Source organism: Hydra viridissima, unplaced genomic scaffold (genome assembly GCF_058129835.1).
Source record: "Hydra viridissima isolate aposymbiotic clone 2 unplaced genomic scaffold, HvirCarnegie_v1 scaffold_6, whole genome shotgun sequence".
Lineage (NCBI taxonomy): Eukaryota > Metazoa > Cnidaria > Hydrozoa > Anthoathecata > Hydridae > Hydra > Hydra viridissima.
In genome coordinates, this window is record NW_028324305.1 from 15,194,575 (window position 1) to 15,214,298 (window position 19,724).

Consider the following 19,724-nt stretch of genomic DNA (forward strand, 5'->3'; position numbering starts at 1 on the left):
AAATCCGCCATTTAGTTTAAAGTTAATGTCACAAATTAATACTTTTATTTATATCTAAAATAACAACAAAAGTATTTGTTTATATTTTAAAACATCAAAAAGCAAACAACTAATTTTACTTTGCTTTTCAGGAATGTCTCAGAGTTGGCCGGAAATAATGGAGTTTCGTCCGTTGTGTGTGTCCATGATTCAGCCGCTAGTATGAAGGCGGCAATTAACAAGTGCAATTTTATAGATGCATCTCTTTTGTGTGCTGATCATCTTTTGAATTTGGCAGTTGAAGCAACTGTCAAAGAAACAAAAGGTTTTGACAGTTTGGATCTTCACGAAGCAATCCAAAGAGCAACTGAATTAAGTTCAAGATGCCACAAGTCATCTTTGTCTGAGCAAAGAATTAAAAAAGAGGTAACTAGTTTAACATCTTTTTTTGCTTTTATAGTAATTTAGTTTATAGTTTAATACAATACAAGCGCAATATAAACTTCTTAGTACACTTTGTGAGACAAAATTTTTCAACTGATAAAATGTTAACATTTAAAAAGTAAAAACATAACATAGTTAATATCAGTTTTTTATTATAGTAAATAGTACTAATCAACTTTTATGTTATGTTTCTTATAATTCTATTTTAATTTTTAGCTAAAGCTGTTGCTTGATGACAGTGATGTTGTTAGCAAGGATAAGTTGAAATTTGTGAAAATCATCACTCCTGTGAAAACACGCTGGAATTCAACTTTTATGATGTTGGAAAGCATTGTAAAAATGCGTCGTATCCTCAGCTCCATTAGAGACATTCCTGGAAAAGATGACACCAAACTAGCTCCAGTCATTCCTTCAGAAGATGAATTCAATCTTTATGACGAAATTTTGCCTATTCTGAGGAGAGTTGCTGAGATTTCAGAATGTTTCTCTGCAGACAAAGAAGTAAGTATTCACCTCGTTATCTCAAACATTTACACACTGAGGCACAAATGCCTGGATTTCATCAAGGCTGGTGCGGGATCACCAACAGCACAAATGTTTCACCAAAAGCTGGTGGAAAACTTGGATGTTCGTTTTCCGGACATTGGTTGTCAAAACCTTTTTTACTCCGTTGCCAACTTGCTTAATCCCTTGTACAAGGGAAGAGCTCTGAAAAAACTGGGTGGATTTGATGAAGCCTATGAGGCACTGATTACTCAATCCAATGCTTATCAGGAATGGATTGCTGCAACAACATTATTTAATGAACGGTTACATGCTGAAGTCCAAGGTCATGTTTCGGAAGATGATCCTTTCTATAATGTTGGAATGGAAGAAGCTCCTGCACTTATGACTTCCTATTCTGGTCCGGCTCCACCTCCAAAGTCGGACATTGTCACTGAATGGGAAATATTTCAAAAACTTCCAGGGGTTGTTGGTGTGGACGTGCTGGAATTTTGGAGAGCAAATAAATACAAATTTCCTCTCCTTGCTCAAGCTGCTAAAAAATGGCTATGTGTACCTGCTTCCTCAGCATCTTCAGAAAGAGCTTTTAGTGCCGGTGGTGGAATTGTCTCTTATAAAAGAACAAAATTGCAGCCTGAACAAGTTGAAAAATTGTTGTACATTCAGCAAAACTACCCTAAGGTCCAGATCAAAAGATGGCTTCTAACCAGTCGGGATGAAAAAGAGGAATTGTTTGAAGAGGCTTCTACCAATAACTCTCAGAATTCAGCTGCTTCAAGTCAGGGACTTCCTACTTCAACTCTTACATCAGCAGTTGAAATGGATGACTAACTTAAATTGGTTCATTGCCTTAGTGGCGTCATTGGTTTATTTTACTGCTTAAAGTTTATAAAATTTGCCATATAGTGATTTAGTGATTTCAATAAACCTTGACTTTGAGATTAAATTTTAATCTTTTTCTTATATTAAGTCACAGGCACAAACCTTAACGTGTTAAACATGTCACGTCAACAATTTATCAAGTAAAAAATTATTTTTTGTTTTTAGCTGTTTTTTGCTTCAACTTAAGTCTTGAATAAATTAAAAAATCAAAATTACAAAGAAAGTTTTGTTTATTTCCTTTTTTTACATTAAATAGTGCACTTGTCAGCAATTTTATGACAGTATTTAGGTTTTTAAAAAAATTATTTTTTTAGTCGGAAAAAATAATATCGAAATGAATCGATAAGTATCGTTATCGTTTGAGTTACGGTATGAGTTACGATATTTAGGTAATTGACCGATAAAATCGTAATGAATCGATAAATATCGAAACTTTATCGTGCAAACTTTTTGGGTACGATATTATCGTAATATAAAAAAACTTACGATATGCACATTCCGATACCTTATCGTATCGTATCATAATACGATATGTTTCGATACGCAGACCCTTATGGTGCACGGAGCTAAGAAAAAGTCTAGCAGGCACTATATTGCCAAAATAATTTCGAAAACGCAAGATGGTTTTAGCGTTAAGTGGCTGAAAAATCAAAATAGGACAACAAAATTTTATATTACAGATGAGGAGCTGACCTTCGTTCCTGCATCCGATATTGTTCGAAAATTGCCAACTCCTCTATTTCACGGAGAAACGGGACGATTCTCCAATTTATATTCCTTTCAATTCGATTTTTCCAATTATTCCATTGTTATGTAAACATAGTATTTTATTAATGTTTAATAGTTGAAATATTCATACAATTTTTTCACATCGAAGGTGTATTTTTTCACTAATTTGTGTTTTTTTTATTGTATAATTTTATTGTTATCACGTTTATTTTGTTTATTAATTCTATCTTTCTTAACTAAATATATTATCAAAATAAAAACTAATATTATTGTAGTTTCACTAGTATGTACCCAGTCAACCCCATAGGGTGGCCCAGTTAAACCCGTCACTGTGGTTAACTGGGCCACGGGACACATGTCTAAAAAATGCAATATTTACAAGGCCACAGCATATATTAACTAGTTCATTTGAATTTATTAGATGGAATATTAATATTCTCATAGTTATGAACAGAAAAAATATTGAAAAGCAGTAATTTGTTACAATTACATCACCCAAAAAAAAACTGTACCCAGTTAACCTCACTTTACCCTACAGTTTCAGTTTCTATTATTTTAAGTTCTACTCAATTTCCAAAACCATAGGTATGTTGTTCAGTATGTTAATTTTTATTAAAGCGAATACATATTCAACTTTATAATTTCAAAAAAATTTATTATTATAAATTTCTTTATTGTAGATTATTGAACATAATAGGTAATGATTGATTTATATATGTGTGTGTGTGTGTGTGTGTGTGTGTGTGTGTGTGTGTGTGTGTGTGTGTGTGTGTGTGTGTGTGTGTGTGTGTGTGTATTAGGGTGTCCCAAAAACAGCATTTTTGAAAATAATTTGTTCCCACCCCCTAAATGTGTTCTATCTAATACAAAAACACTAGGTTTAAAATTTTTTTGGAATAAAAAATATTTTAAGGGGTCCTTATAATTTCAAAAAAAAAGTTTTTCAAAAATATGTCAAATACATATATATATATATATATATATATATATATATATATATATATATATATATATATACATATATATATATACACGTAAATATATATACAAGTAAAAATCATTTATCAAACTTATTTCATTTTACACTGTGTTTCATCAATTAAGACTCATCAGAAAATTTCATCAGTTAAGACTCATCAGAAAATTTCATCAATTAAGACTCATCAGAATAGATATTTTGTAAGTTTTATAATTTTCAAAAGAATATTAAATTTTCTGAATAATTATAAAATTTAAATAAAATTATAAAATTTTATACCGCTTAAATACCTTCATTTAACATATATATATGCATTTGATATTTATATATACATCATACACTTGATAAAAAAATTTTCATCAAATAAAAGTATAGTTTGTATTGTATATACTAAAGAACTAGCTGTGAAATAAGCATCATTGTTATTTAAGCACAATTAGGTTAAGTACAATAGTTTTTCTTGTTCTCTTTCTGATGTTAATCTTGTTTAACTAAAGTTTAATTTTACCTGCTTGCCTCTTATTTTAGATGCCTAGAATTGGTTGCTACAAGAAATGGCAATCAGGTGAAGTAAGTATTCCAAGAACAACACGTTGGAGGATGTCAAAAGTTAACTGTGCTCAACAACAGAATGAGAGCACCTTTGATGACAATGATTCTATTGACGATGAATTTATGGATCATTTATCTGACTTAGGTGAACCAAAAAATGAAACAATCAATGATGAGTTTGATGAAAATGAAAGTTCAGAGAGTCCACCTCTGTATCCTGGCTCAAAGATAAATGTCTCTAATGCATGTTTATGCATAATGACTTTTGTTTTGCGCTTTAATTTGTCCAACGAAGCCTTAGAGGCGTTGTTAACTCTCTTAACTATTTTATTGCCACACAGTGTTTTGCATACATCTAAATATTTGTTTTTGAAGTTTTTTAAGAAGGAAAAAGAGTTATATGAAAAAGTTTTCTTTTGTGATGTTTGTGAAGTTGCTTTAAGTCTTAATAAGCAGTGTCCAAAATGTTTGAAATATTTTACATCATCCTATCTTCATAAGAAATGCAATTTTTTTCATATTTTAAACATAAACAAACAGCTTAAAAATACTTGCGATAACAATTGGATACATTTAGCAGATCTTGAAGAAAATGGGCAAGCAACAATTAGACTTGTTGTTAATACTGATGGAGTTCCCATTTTCAAATCATCAAAGTGGTCCTTGTGGCCTTTGCTAGCATCCATTCATAGTTTTCCATATTCATTGCAAATTACTAATATTTTGTTTTTTGGTCTCTGGTCAGGTTTTAAAAAACCAAATATACAATTATTTTTATCTCTTGTTGATATTTTTACTAACCTATCCACTAATGGTATACTCTTATCTAATAATGTTCGTGTTTTCATGTATCTATTTTTTCATGTGATACAATTGCAAGAGCTCTGGTTTTTTGTCGCAGGCAATTTAATGGTTACAATGGTTGCCATTGGTGTTCTTCTAGAGGGGAAAGAGTTCCAAAAGGCAGGGGGTCTTGTATGACTTATCCATTTTCTGATGTTAGTATGAATTGTAGAAGCAATACAGATTTTTTTTGTGTTAATGTGGTTAAAGGGTTTTTAGATATTTCACCATTAGTAAGATTGCCTAATTTCGATTGTGTAAATGGAACAGTTGTTGATAATCTGCACTCACGGTGGTTTAGTAATGGGCATTTATCATGTGCATGTGTTATATTTTGCTCAAATGTTGGTAAACAACAATGTTCGCAAGTTAACAGAGAACAACTTATAAAATTGCCTAAACTTCAAATTGGATTTATTGGTAGGTATTTCTAAAAAATCCATAAGAAATGATATCAAAACAATACTTTAGGTATGGTATGTGTCATTAAAGCTATCATTTAAATAATTTTACAAAGAGAATAGAAGTGGGACTAAAGTGAAACTTAGCTGTTTTTTAGGCGGAGTTTAACCTGTGCTTACATTATAGTCTATATTCTAAAAATTTAAATTTTTTAGTGACTATCTTGATTTTTTTTTGAAAATGTAAAAGTTTGTGAATCATTTAAAGCAAAAATCGAAAACCGGTTACTTTTTTTTGTGATAGTATAATGCTTTTAAAGATTGGTAAGTTTTCTTTTTAATTGAAAGGTTAAAAATACTGACAAAAATATTATGCAGGCTTTAATGCTGCCATTTATTTTCTTTAAGTCGTTTTGCAGTATTTTATCGGATTATTTTTAGTATCTACAATTTTTCTTTTTCTTGGCTGAGCTTTTTTTTGGTATTTTTTTACAGTTGGTTTGTTTTTTATGAAATGCTCATTCATTATGCTTTTTAATCTATGTAGTCCTTTCATATGGCAGTAGGTTCTCTTCATGCGGTTGATTTCAGCATGAATACTTTCTCCACCTTGCTTTCCATAAGTACCTAGTCCTACTCCCCATTTTCTAATGAAAGGTAATGCATGGTATTCCACCATATGAAGCTTGGGTGTGATTGAAGCGTTTGGCCAGTTTTCACGGAAGTACTTCATGAAATCTTTGATTTGATTTTCTGTAAGTTTTGACACAATGATTTAAAAAAACAAAGATAAAGATCAAACAACAAAAATGATTTTCTCTATTAATTGTGTTTTCCCAAATCATAACATATGGCATACCAAGGTCCTGTTTGTTATCTTCATTGAACTGATTGCAGGAGTTAATAAGCTTGTGACATACTCCAAATTTAGAGAAGAGTACCTCGAAGTTTTTACAAATTTTAACAGTTTCTCTGTGTATATCAGTGTCATTAAACCCAAGTTCAACTACAAGGTTTGGTATGGAGTTGCAAAGTTCAAGGATACTTTTCTCCTAATTTAATATATAAAATAATTGTGAAATATGTATTATATGTAGTAACTGTTGTTAATTATGTATCTAGTTATATCTAATAATGTTAGTATTAGCCATCTATTCCACTTACACACACACACACACACACACACACACACACACACACACACACACACACACACACACACACACACACACACACACACACACACATATATATATAGATGTTTTATACTGTATTGTAAATTTAAATTTACATAAACTTTGTTTTTAGTAAAAAGTAGATTTTATAAATTTAGAAAATATATATTAGATTATTTTACCTTTAACATTTTGTTAACATGATTACCAACAAAACTTTTCCCGTGATATGCTTGTCTTTGTACTCCTAATGAGTTAAGTATGTTATCAAGTTTGTTTACAAGTGGCCCAAATGATTTCTTTATATGATTTGCTTCAAGGAGTATTTTCAGTTCTGAGATCTATGATTAAATATGTTCTTAAGATAAATTCAAAAAAATGTAATCAATAAAACAAAACTTAGATATTCCAATGTATAAGATTCTCAACTGTATTATTTCGGGTTTAATTACCAATCTAAATTAAATATTTTTAGTAAATAATAAAATTTAAAGTAGTTACCTGTTCTTTTTTTTTCTTATCAAAGTGCATCAGGTGAGGTTCAAATACTAACTTAATTTTTTCTTCATTTTCAGGGTTAAAAAGTATTTGCATTTCAAGTGCTTCTGTTATAACACGATTTTTATCTTCAAGTTCTTGAATACTTATTTGAAGTTGATTTATTTGGTGCTGGTGCTCTATATATGCATTAAATTCCTCACAGTCAAGCGTTTGGTTGGTTACTGCCATTCGACCTGCAATTTTTATGTCAATTGTGTGACAAGAGTCTTCTAACATGTTGAAAAACTTTAAGTATATAACAAGTGAGATATGTAAAGCAGGAACTCCTATCTAATAGTACAAGAAAGTTTATATTATCATTTACAATTGCATACACCACCATTTATACTTAGCCCACCAATAACTCTATAAAACGTAAACAATATTGTATTACATTGTTTACGATTATTCATGTGAATTTGAGAATAATGCCTAATAAATAAAATCAAAATAATGTGAATAATGAATAAAAGCAAAGCACCTGATCAAGTGGCACATTGAACAACCGTTGGTCAATAACATTGTCACATAACTTGGCAAACTTGGGATCAGCACCATGGTTGTTAAATTTTGCTAGAGATAAGTCCAGTGTCTTAAGTAATCGCATTTCAATGTTATCATTAAATGGATTTGACATTCCTTGACTTGTGATGTTGCAAAACAGGCATGAGTGTCTACCTAAAGTAATTGAACAAGTTTGTGTTAAGAAAACAAAATAAATCATGCTGCATTTATCTAGCCCAGATGAGTTTTTTTAAAGAAATCTGTATTAAATATGTGCCCATTATCTTTTGTAATATGTTCTTACTTCCAAATCATTTTTTGCAACAAATCAATTTCTGATGTAAATCTTGCCAATGAAATTTTCAAATTTGTACTATAATCCTTTGCCTCAAATATATTAAATATTGTTGTAATAGTTTTAGCATTAGGCTTTTCCACATTCGCTACTTGATAAAACATTTTGAATGAATCACCTCCATAGTCACCTCCTATTTTTATATGGATTTCATTGTCTTTAATCTTGTTGTATAATAAGAGGTTGTTGCTAAAATTAAAACAAGAAAAATTAGTTTTTGTTTTTATAGTATTGCATTTAATTTATTGTAGTATTTTTAAGTAATTTAATTGTAGTATGTTAAAGTATTTTTTAAAAAAGATTTGTTTGTACCTATCTAGTCTATCTAGTACATATGTTATATGTCCTTGTAGATTTTCGATATATGCACATGGCAATTCCTTGATTTCATAAGAACCTTTTGAATCATTTTTTTCAACCATAAATGGAGCGTTTTTAACAATAAGATCATCACATGACCATTTCTTAGCCACATTTCTTTGTTTTGCATTAGAAACACATATTACATTGTTGTTTTTCAACCACCTAGAATAATGTGTTTTTTTATTATCAATAACTATTAAAAATATTGAATAAGAGTAAAAAAGAGTAGCAGTTTGCTTGATTGTAGAACTGATGGTTTCTCCACATGTTTTGCTCATATTATGTTTTAGCTGTAATTGTCGTCTGCGAATTGTGCGTAAACATACATCTGAACTTTCTTTGTAGGCTATTGGTGTTGATGTAAAGCATAAGGGCTAAAATGTTGTGTAATTTAATTCAAATGTTCAAAAAATCATACTATAGTTTCCTATTATAAAATAAAAGCATTTTTGTTTTGTTATAGTAATTTTACAGTCTCTGTTTTTATAAAGATAGTCTTACCCTTGGTCCATCTGTCGGAAATTCAATTATATTGGATGTTGTCTGAGACATTTTTTGTTTTATTACATGCAGAGCAGCATCTTCAATAACACAGGCCTGCAATGGTTTTCCTCTTTAAAATCTGAGTAACGTTTTTTATAGTTTCTGATGTGCTGATTACGAGAAAAATAATTTAAAAAATCCATCACGTCAGGATTTTTTGATATGGAATATTTAAGATTTTGCTTTAAAATGTTTGAGCGCCTACCTTTTGAAATGTCTAAAACGTTATTAACTTACTTCAGCTCAATTTTTATTTCATATAATTAGTGTAAGGGAACATAGAAATTAACGCCAATTAGTAATTTGTTAATGACTACATAATAAGTATTAGTAATTCGCATTAAACATGTCAAAAACGGGTCATTTTGGCTTAATTTAGTAATGAGCTCATTATTACATAATGATTTGGTAATATTAACTAATTGTTGTGAATATTATTAGAAAAGGGTGTAATTAAGATAAACCAAAGGATTTTTGTATAAGTACCCGCACTGATTTAGAAATTTAACAGTTGAAGTGCGCATCTTGCAACATAAACTTTAAAATGGCATCGCGAAGTTGTTTAAACTCTCCTAATTGTTTCTGTTATATTTGCGGGAAATTTATGGTGATAAAACAACGAAACAGTATTACAGACTTTGTAAAAAATATTTATAAAAGTTATTTTGGACTCGATTTAAGTAACCAAGAAAAAACTTGGGCACCTCATAAAATTTGTACGACTTGTTTATTAGAACTTCGCAAGTGGTCAAAAGGACAGAAAAATAGCTTCAAAATCGTTTCGCCTGTGCTATGGAGAGAGCCTAACGACCATGTTAAAGATTGCTACTTTTGTTGTTGTGACATAACTGGATACAATTCAAAAAATAAAAGGGATATAAACTATCCAAACGTGTCATCAGTTACGCCTGCAATATTTGGCGATTCAAAAATGGTGCAGCCCCCGGTTCCAGCTCTACAAATTGAAAATTCTGACTGTGATATAGAGGAAGAGGATGTACACCAATCTGATCCTGAATTTCATGGAGATTCTGACGCTTGTCAGCTCTTTTCACAGTCACATTTAAACGACTTGACAAGAGATTTGAATCTTCCCAAAGATGCAGCGGAACTCCTTGGATCACGATTAAAAGAAAGAAATATGCTGGCACCTACTTCATTTTCATGGTACCGTCACAGAGAAAAAGATTTTCTTCCATTCTTCGCTGAAGATGAAGATTTAGTGTTCTGTAAAGATATTCCAGGCTTGACGAAAATGTACGACATTGAATACGATCCTAACGAGTGGAGATTGTTTATTGACTCCTCAAAAAGAAGTTTGAAAGCAGTTCTTCTGCATAATGGCAATACATATGCCTCGTTACCTGTTGCACATTCTGTCCATTTAAAGGAATGTTATGAAAATTTGGAAAAGCTTTTGACTAATATAGCTTATGAGCAACACGGTTGGATGTTGTGTGGAGATTTGAAAATCATAAGCATGCTACTAGGCCAACAAGGTGGTCATACAAAATACCCGTTACACGTGCTTTCTTTGCGAGTGGGATAGCCGGGATAAACAACATCATTGAACCAAAAAGGAATGGACTCCAAGAACTGAACTAACCCCAGGATTCAAAAACGTACTTAAACAGAGTTTGGTTCCCAGAGAAAAAGTTTTACTGCCACCATTGCACATCAAATTGGGTATAATGAAGCAATTTGTGAAGGCTTTAGATAAAGAGGGGGAAGGTTTCAAATATCTGCATTCAGTTTTTCCATCTTTATCAGAAGCTAAGGCAAAAGAAGGAATTTTCGTCGGCCCTGATATTAGGAAATTAATGTCGGATGAAAAGTTTGATGAAAAACTTAATGATATCGAGTTGCAAGCATGGCAGTCATTTAAGGAAGTGGTGACAAAATTTTTGGGGAACAATAAAAGCTCCGACTATAAAGAAATAGTGGCCAAAATGATTTCCAATTTGGGTGTAATGGGTTGTAATATGAGCATTAAACTTCATTTCTTAAATTCTCATATTGATTACTTCCCAGAAAATCTAGGAGCCGTTAGCGAAGAACAAGGCGAAAGATTTCACCAAGATTTGAAAGAGCTTGAAGTCCGGTATCAAGGAAGATGGAATACCAACATGATGGCGGACTATTGTTGGTTATTGAAGCGCGACGATCCAAACCGGAAATTTAAGCGAAAATCGCACAACCGAAGCTTCCAGGAGAAAAGGACCAGGTTCCACAAATGAAATTTAAATGTTATTTAGACTAGTGTTAAGTTGTTATTATATTTTAGTAGTTTTTTAAGTTAAAAATAATGTTCTGTTTTAAATATATATTTTTTTATGTGAAATCTTCTGTTTTTTTGCTATTTTCTATCTGTGCCTTTTTTGAAAAATCTGGAGGTGATAGAGAAAAACTAAGTACATATTCGTAATCAGCGCACCAAAATACCCTAGAATCAGCTATCAAATTCCAGAGAGGAAGTTATGACTCTCATTTTGCAGGCCTGTGTAATTCTTGGTATAACACTTGTTGAATCCAATGCAAATATATCTGAAAAGTTTATTTGTGAAGTTGATGACGATGGTATAGATAATGTTGTTGAACTTGATATCGGAGTTGTCTGACAAGCTTTTTGATGATTCTTTCGTTCTGGCAGTTGTGTGACTTTAAACAATCTACCACAACCTTGCTTGCATACTTCTTGCAAATTTTCTATCATTTCAATTACATTGGTTGATGAAATTAACCCATCACTTGGAATTGAAAAAGAACATTTAGGGCATTTTGTCTTTGATATTAGTTTGCCAATGATAAGTGGTAATAGACATGGTGAGCAGAATGAATGAAGACAGTTTTTTATAATAATCGGTTTATGCATAATTTCATAGCAAATAGTACACACACAAAGATGCACATGAGGGTTTAAGATGCAGTTAATATCTTGCAGTTTAAGATTAAATTTTGCTTGAGGTAAAAGTTTAGATTGTATGTTATTTATTTTATGTCTAGTCCAAATATTTAATTATAACTAATACTTAAAGGTCTTCCACTTATCTTTTTCTTTTTTTTTTCTTCCTTTATTGGCTTTAAAGCAAACACATTCAGTTGCATTGCAATTTTCAGGCCAAGATCTTAATTTTAATTCAGTGTTTGAACCTTTTTCAATATTTCTTAATATTGAAAAGCATCTATAACACATTTTTTGAGGATGCATATTTGGGTGGTCCTTATCGATACGGATAAAAAAACAAAACTCTATTCTAAAAATATGTTTTGTTAAAAGAACACTATCATTATCTAGACTTTCTCCACATATTCTGCATAATTTTTTTAGTTTGGTTTCATGAGACTCAGTCATTTTTACGTGTTTTTTTATTGCTTAAATATAAGATTTGATTTACAAAATTTTTAAACTTAAAAAAGTAACCGGACTCTGATTTTTTTTTTTATTATAAAGTTAAAACCATCTCTTTTTTAAATATATATAGCTTTAAAACATAAAAACTCTAATAAACGCTTAATTTTTATGTTTAAGTAGTAAGAATGACCATAAAATAATTTCCGACTTTCCTGATTATTTTATCACATAAAAATTAATAAAATTGAGTATTTCAAATAAAATATGTTTTCCTTGGCCACCAATTTTATCAGTTTATAAATTTATATTTGGTATATACATCTTCAAAGCAATGATATGACCTTTTTTATTAGGTTACGGTAAAAGACCATGACAAAAAAAAATCAAAATTTCGATGTTGTTGTTGTTTTTAAAGTAGCGCATGCGCATCATAAATGTCCGCAAATGCTTAAAATTAAACCACCGTGCACTGTATAGAGCTTGGTGTTATGAAAGCTATGTTTTCTTTCTGGTTTGATAGTTGTTATAGTTGCTATAGTAGATAGTAGTTAAACATGATTCCTAATAGAGTCTTAACAGCACCAACAGGAAAAAAGCTGGTCAAACAGTTATTAGGCCATTTTTATGAAAGAAATAAGTTGGTGAATGCTTCGCTATCAGGAAAAAAAGGCTCTTCAAAGTTTTCTGTTTCAAAAAAAGTTGGCCTTGATCCAGCTGTGTTGCATTTAATAACAGGTAAAAAAATTATTAAATTTTAACACTTATACTCTGGAATTCCAGAATCAATTCAATTCGAGAAATTGCTTATCTGCAATTTTTACAGAACTTACAATATCCAAGTTTCCGGATTTTTCGAAAAATGATGTCAGTGTTGCGCTCTGTGAAAAAATTAATGACGAGCGCAGAGCTTATTTTAAAGCAGGTATTATATTTTAATTATACTAGTTTTCGTATTTAATTATAATTATATCACTAGTTTTCATCTTTTACAAATAACAAAATTTTGTTAGGACTACTCTGTCTTAATTTTATTTTATAGAAAAACAAAAAATAATAGGATTTTTTAATTTCAACTAGCTTGTGACTTTCGTCTGATTTTTTATTTTTTTATTTTAATCTTGTAATTATTATTATTGTTTTAGTATATTTTTTTAGTATTAATTATTTTGATTACCGTATAATCTCTAATAGTAAGGCCAGGTTTATGTTTCAGTGTCACCAATCAAATTTTTTTATTTTTAAGTAATGATCGATTTTTAAATATACATATGTTTTTGTTTTTATAATTTATTCTTGGTTTTTAAAGTTAATTATGTTTATACCTGTTATACTATTTTATGTTTGCTTACTATTTTACTGTTTATTTTATATATGTTTTTATATAATTATTATATATGTCCTTTATATATTGTATCTTTTTTTTTTTAGCTCCGAAGTCCCAAACGGAAAAGAATGCGTCAAGCACAATTTAAAAGACATACTTACGAACGTACTCACCAACTTAAAAGACATACTTACGAACGTACTCACCAACTTAAAAGACATACTTACGAACGAACTCACCAACTTAAAAGACATACTTACGAACGAACTCACCAACTTAAAAGACATACTTACGAACGAACTCACCAACTTAAAAGACATACTTACGAACGAACTCACCAACTTAAAAGACATACTTACGAACGAACTCACCAACTTAAAAGACATACTTACGAACGAACTCACCAACTTAAAAGACATACTTACGAACGAACTCACCAACTTAAAAGACATACTTACGAACGAACTCACCAACTTACGATTTTTCTTTTCTTTTTTTTGTTTTGATTACTTGTCTGTGGAGAACGAACCGCTAAACTCATGATTTTTTCGCCTCAAAATATACTAAAGTATACTAATAAATAAAATTTAAAAAAGTTTAGATAAGTTATCAGGAAAAATAAACAAATTGCATTTATTCGAAAACAAAAAAATGTACGTACAGCCTTTTGGTTCTCGACCAATGAGATACACTTTTTTTTTATTCAATTTTTTTTCAAAGTTTTTCAAACAAGCTCGGGTAAGCTTATGCAAAATGATTATGCTTTATTAAATTTTTTTGTAGATTATGTTTTATGATTTAAATCTCTATCAAAACAAAAAAATAAAAATCAACTGATTTTCTGTTTTGTTTGTTTAAATGGTTAAAATAGAAAAAAATTTGATTTATGAAAATTTGTATTCATACTTAAGGTAGTTAATTATTTATACATTGTATTTTTATTCTAAATATCGATATTTTTAAATAAATTTTATATTAAACTTTTTTTCTTATGCTTAATTTGTCTTATTTCGCGCTTCACGGTTTTAAATATTTAAAATGTTTATGAACGTTTTAAAAAATATATATCCTAAAAAATAAAATTCCAGCGAATTCGCTAAACTTCCATTTTTTATATATAAAAACATGAAAGTTAACTTTCATAGCTAATTAGCTATGAATTCATAGCTAATTAGCTATGAAAGCTTTTCTAGTGAACTTCCAGTGATTTTTAAAGATCACTGGAAGTGATCTTTAAAGATCACTGTGATCCAGTGATCTTTAAAGATCACTGGAAGTTCACTAGAAAAGTTCACTGGGAGTTCACTGGGTTTTGGAACAAGATCACTGGAAGTTCGCTGGAAAAGATCAGTGGAAGTTCGCTGGGTTTTGGAACAATTTTTCACTGGAAGTTCACTGGGTTTTTTTGTAAGGGTGTCTTTTAGTTGTTGAGGCAGTTTCTGAATCTTCAGAACCTAAATCTTGCTTATTATCTTCACTGCTAACACTTTCTTCTTCTTTACTTAATTTAATAATGATATCTTAACTGACCTTTTTGTCTGTTAAGTTTTAGTTTGATTTTTATTTGTTTGATTTTAGTTTGATTATTTGATTAATTAAAATTAACTGAAGTAATCAAAGATTACACTTAAATAAAAATTGATGGTATTAAAACGATCGTTAAACGACACACACAAAAATAAGTAAAAATCTCCCAAAAAAATTTGGAACCAAAAACTTAGTAAATGCTTTGATCATTCTTTAGTACCTGCATAGTGGATACGGATTCATCTGATTTATTCAGTTTTCAAGGGGTTTTCCGTTTTCCTGAAATTTTATTAACTTACTTTTAACTTTTTAAAGTCAAAAATTTATTAACACTTAAAAAAATTTATTAACACTTAAAAAAGGGAGTTTTATCAAGTGAACTTGTGATTAATAAGTAAATATTAGTTGTTGTTTTTTTTGTTTTGTTAAAAAGCTATACTTTAGGTTGTCGGAGATTATGGGCTCGTGTTTTTTGGGCCCATTTTTTTTGTGTCTATGTTTCTCAATTTATTATTCAGTAATACAGCTTCAATGAAAACTGATTCAAATTTGTAATTTCTCGTCAAAGTTTTATTTCATTTTACAAAGTAAAAATTTAAACATTTCCAAACTTTTAAATATTAGTTTAAAACATTTAAAAACTTATGTTACTGTTAATTTGCCATTTCGTGGTCCGTGTTCTTAAACCCCAAAAGATAATAATTGAAGTATTCTGCAAAAAGTTAGGATTCATTATTTTATTCAATTTTGTAATAAAATTTTTAGATAAGTTTCAATTCATTTTGTCTCTTAATTAAAAAGATATCAAAAAATGTTTTTTTTTTTTTTTTTGAGTTTTCGATGCCAAAAAGTTTAACAACATAGGGGAACATGGGGCAAGATGACGAACGTTTTAAAAAGCACTTATATCTTATTCAATAACTGTTTCAATAAGTAAAACTTTATCAAAAAGTGGAAAAAAAATTATTATGCGTCACGTATGTATAAAAAAAACCCATGTAAAAATTAAAAATAGCCTGGAAAAAACTCATTAACCAAAGTTACCTCAAATTATCATCTTGCCCCGTATGCGGGGCAAGATGGCGATTTTAAAAAAAGTAAACTCCATTACACCATTACCTTCTCAAATAACACGGTATCATAAATTCTTGTTAATAAGATACGTAATACAAACGGTTATGTAATTTTTTAAACAATTAAACTATATATTTATATAGGGCTATGCAAAAAAAAGTCTACTAATCAGTTCATAACCAATTCCAACACAACAAAATAAAGCAAATGCAAAACAAAATATTTTAATGCATAATAAAGCGATGTAATAATGACTAAGCTACACAAAAGTTATTACAGTATAGGTTTATGGTAAAACATGTACTTTGGCGAAAGGACAAACGAGTCATCTTGCCCCGTTCATCTTGCCCCTAGGCTACTTAATCTTCAAAATGACTCAGAACTCTACATAAATAAGTCATCATAACTTAATACTACTTGTGTGGCTTACAAATTGAACAAACTGAATGAGGAATTCTTGCTTACCTTTGGCTGGTGATGTAATGATGAAATAAATCAAAAACAAGTGGATAATTTTTTTTTCCTTTATTATAGGAAAAATCTTTTTAATAATTATCTTTGGTTACGAAAATAATATTTATAAAGAAAGCATAAATTAATCTAGTAGATGTAATCTACTTCCCTCTCAGCTACAGTCAGATTTCATATTTAGTTGAGTTTTGAAGATAACAACATGTTTTCATCTTGCCCCATTCGTCATCTTACCCCATGTTCCCCTACTTTAAGTGTTTAAATAATTTTAAAATATATAAAGACATTATTTAAGTGTGAAATAATAAAAAAGCATTTATAAAAGGCAGAAAAACTGGTTTAAATATTATTTAAGGCAGGGTTGGCATTAAAAAACCCACCCAAAAAAACCCAAAAAAACCCAGTTAAAAAAACCCAAAAAAACCCGGGTTTTTTTGGGTTTTTTTAAAATAATATTTTATTTAAAGGATTCTCTTTTTTTCTGTGATTTATTTATTTCAGAAAACATTTAAACATAATTATGACTAATTATGACACCAGCAAAAAGGTAATTATTATTGAAAAGAGGATATGGATATGGTCAGAATATAGTATTTAATAAGAATCAAAATTTTTAAAAGACATGATTTTTTTGAAATATTTCTGAAAAAATAGTTTTTTGAAAAAATAGTATTTTTTAAAAAAACTATTTTAAAAATAGTTTTTTGAAAAAATAGTATTTTTTACAATATACTTTCAGTGATCTCAGTGGCTTTCATCAACCATATCAAAGTCAGGCTTGTGTTCTATCTTACAAATTACTCAAGAAACTTTTATTCAAACAGTATTATTATTTGTGTAGCTTTAAGTATATTTAACTTGCATATTTCGATGCAATGTGTATTTTTCAGAAAAAAATCTTTATAAGAATGCCATTCGGAAGTGGAAGGAAGAAAGGATGGGAGTGGAAGGAGGTCAGTGAGATAGAAGGGGACAAAAATAGTGTTCAGTGTGACCATTGTTCAGAGAAGATTAGAGGAAAAATTGAAAGAGTTCGTATTCATTTGGAGAAGTGTAAAGAGAGAAAGAAGGACACTGATGAACAAGAACCAAGACCTGGAAGCTCAATGAGCAATATTAGCCTCTTGTCAAATAAGTCAGGTACTTCAATTTCCGAAGGATCTATTATGTCCAGCTCCACACCAGCAAAAAAGTTTAAAAGTAGTAACTTAAATAACTTTGTAGTTAGAACATCAAATGATCAGAAAGATGCCATAGACATGCAAGTTGCCCGGTTTTTTTTCAGCTCTAACATGTCTTTTAATTCAGTGGAAAATTGTGAGTTTCAGAAACTTTGCTCTCTTCTTCGTCCTAGGTATGTCCCACCAAGCCGAAAGAAACTGGGTGGAGATCTATTAAATGAAGTCTATGATGATCTGTCAGCTGGGATAAAGAACGAACTGGAAACCAAAGACACGTTGGTAATTTGTCAAGATGGATGGTCTAGTATTCAGAATGACCCAATAATTGCTCACTCATTTTATGATGGAAAAAAGAGTTATCTGTACAACATAGTTGACTCAGGATCAGAAAAAAAAACTGCAGAATACTGCTTTAAAATCATCAATGAAGCTATAGTTAGCATAAAAAATGATTATAATAAGTTTGTATTTGCTGTCTGCACTGACAATGAAGCTAAGATGAAGAAAATGAAAGAGCTGATCAAACAAGAGTATCCTGATATGTTAACATATGGCTGTAATGCACACTATATGAATTTGCTACAGAAAGACATTTGCAATTCTTTTTCAACAATTCTAAAACAGGTTGTGGAAGTTCAGAAATATTTTAGAAATGTGCATATGGCCCATGGTTTGTTAAAGGAGAAAGGTGGATGTATGCCTCAGCTGCCAAATGAAACACGCTGGAACTCTCAAGTTGCCTGCATTGAGACATACCAGAAAAATCATAACTTCTACGTGGAGATCTATGGAGAGAAGATGGAAGATTTTCCAGCCAATATTGGAAGAATAATTGAGAATATAGCCATCAAACGTGAGGCAATTCGTCTTCTTAGTGAAATGAAAAAATTGGGGATTGCCTTAGACAAGATGCAGAGTGATTCTTGTCATCTCTCTGATGCAGTTCATATCTGGTATTCATTGATAAAGGATGAAGAGCTAACCATATACTATGATGCAATAAAGAAGAGATTTCAAGATGCTGTACAACCCTTTCATATTTTGGCCTATATAACTGACCATCGCTATGTAGATGATTACAAAAGCTTCATTGATAATGATAATGAAAACATTGCAGAACAATGGTTAGAGGACAGGAACCCTGATTTCTTGGGTTTACTATACAAGTTTAACTTGAAGGACAGGGAGGTGTTCCCCAAGCAAATGTTCTCAGAATCACTGAAGGTTATCTCTCCATCAGAATGGTGGAACATCATGAAAGGAAAGGTTACTAGATCTCAAATCAGGGATAAAGAGGTTTCTGTCAATTTCTGCAGCTTTCTAGCTTCTCTACACTCCTGTCCTGCTAGCTCAGCCTCAATTGAGAGATGGTTTTCAACCTTTGGATTTGTCTGGTCGAAGATCAGGAATCGTCTTGGTGCAGATAAGGCAATGAAACTTGTGAAGATTTACAAATCATTTCACAATAGCTCAGCAGCTGACAGCAGTTCCTGTGATGACATCGAATCTGATCAATAAGTAGGTAAGTAGTAGGAAAAATCGTTTTTAACTTCAGAATAACCATCGAAATTCTGAAAAAAATTCTATTTCTATTATTTAAGTGTAATTTATATTTGTTTTAGCTTATTCTTGATGATCCCAGAGGAAGTGTTTAACTGGAAATCTGTCAAAAACATCTGAAAAGCTGACAAGAATTGAAAATTATTGTAATAATCAAACAAAGTAAAATTATGTAAGGAGAATTTTATTTACAGTCCTTCAATTTATTAAATCTTCCTTGTAAAAGCTCTTTTCAATAAATAAATATAACTATTACCATGTGTTTTTAATTATTATTTTGAAAAAATTAAATGTATAAAGATAGTTTGAATGCAAAATAGGTATTAAGTCTTTCATTTTCTAAGCAAAAAAAGCTATTTTTAAAAAAACCCAAAAAAACCCCAAAAAACCCAATAAAACCCAAAAAAACCCAGTGGGCTGGGTTTTTTTAAAAAAACCCAGG

At 30.3% G+C, this 19,724-nt stretch overlaps 3 protein-coding genes and 1 pseudogene across 5 annotated transcripts; 3 read left to right on the forward strand and 1 right to left on the reverse strand.

The window, feature by feature from the left end:
• The first annotated feature begins 2,393 nt into the window (after nt 1-2,393).
• Nucleotides 2,394-5,594, forward strand: LOC149887196 (uncharacterized). Of its 2 annotated transcripts, none has more exons than XM_090089575.1 (2): nt 2,394-3,123; nt 4,046-5,594. In XM_090089575.1, the coding sequence occupies exon 2, from the start codon at nt 4,046-4,048 to the stop codon at nt 5,048-5,050; it is 1,005 nt and encodes a 334-aa protein (XP_089945701.1). In that variant the 5' UTR covers nt 2,394-3,123; the 3' UTR covers nt 5,051-5,594. The 2 variants fall into 2 exon arrangements, with proteins under 2 accessions (XP_089945701.1, XP_089945702.1); XM_090089576.1 differs by having other exon boundaries at nt 2,394-2,686.
• LOC149887197 (uncharacterized) lies at nt 4,044-11,745 on the reverse strand. Of its 2 annotated transcripts, XM_090089574.1 has the most exons (9): nt 11,287-11,745; nt 8,752-8,831; nt 8,200-8,624; nt 7,837-8,076; nt 7,510-7,753; nt 6,990-7,319; nt 6,671-6,829; nt 6,173-6,365; nt 4,044-6,066 (listed from the first exon to the last, which is right to left on the reverse strand). In XM_090089574.1, the coding sequence occupies exons 1-9, from the start codon at nt 11,663-11,665 to the stop codon at nt 5,717-5,719; spliced, it is 2,400 nt and encodes a 799-aa protein (XP_089945700.1). In that variant the 5' UTR covers nt 11,666-11,745; the 3' UTR covers nt 4,044-5,716. The 2 variants fall into 2 exon arrangements, with proteins under 2 accessions (XP_089945700.1, XP_089945699.1); XM_090089573.1 differs by lacking the exons at nt 8,200-8,624; nt 8,752-8,831; nt 11,287-11,745 and having other exon boundaries at nt 7,510-7,706; nt 7,837-7,903.
• A 954-nt stretch (nt 11,746-12,699) lies between these two features.
• LOC149887198 (uncharacterized) lies at nt 12,700-13,959 on the forward strand. The gene is made up of 3 exons (XM_090091254.1): nt 12,700-12,880; nt 12,969-13,067; nt 13,574-13,959. Exons 1-3 carry the CDS (start codon nt 12,700-12,702, stop codon nt 13,615-13,617), a joined length of 324 nt encoding a protein of 107 aa, XP_089947380.1. The 3' UTR covers nt 13,618-13,959.
• A 3,946-nt stretch (nt 13,960-17,905) lies between these two features.
• LOC149887199 (uncharacterized) lies at nt 17,906-19,240 on the forward strand (annotated as a pseudogene).
• The last annotated feature ends 484 nt before the right edge of the window (nt 19,241-19,724 follow it).

What these genes read in the sequence shown, in the direction of transcription:
- LOC149887197 (XM_090089574.1), bottom strand. Translation starts at nt 11,665, where the DNA reads ATGCATAAACCGATTATTATAAAAAACTGTCTTCATTCATTCTGCTCA. An exon ending in TTGCAAAAAATGATTTGGAA is followed by an intron (nt 7,754 to 7,836) that starts GTAAGAACATAT and finishes AGATAAATGCAG; the next exon opens with CATGATTTATTTTGTTTTCT. An exon ending in ATGTTAACAAAATGTTAAAG is followed by an intron (nt 6,366 to 6,670) that starts GTAAAATAATCT and finishes ATATTAAATTAG; the next exon opens with GAGAAAAGTATCCTTGAACT.
- LOC149887198 (XM_090091254.1), top strand. Translation starts at nt 12,700, where the DNA reads ATGATTCCTAATAGAGTCTTAACAGCACCAACAGGAAAAAAGCTGGTC. An exon ending in TGTGTTGCATTTAATAACAG is followed by an intron (nt 12,881 to 12,968) that starts GTAAAAAAATTA and finishes CAATTTTTACAG; the next exon opens with AACTTACAATATCCAAGTTT. An exon ending in CAGAGCTTATTTTAAAGCAG is followed by an intron (nt 13,068 to 13,573) that starts GTATTATATTTT and finishes TTTTTTTTTTAG; the next exon opens with CTCCGAAGTCCCAAACGGAA.
- LOC149887196 (XM_090089575.1), top strand. Translation starts at nt 4,046, where the DNA reads ATGCCTAGAATTGGTTGCTACAAGAAATGGCAATCAGGTGAAGTAAGT.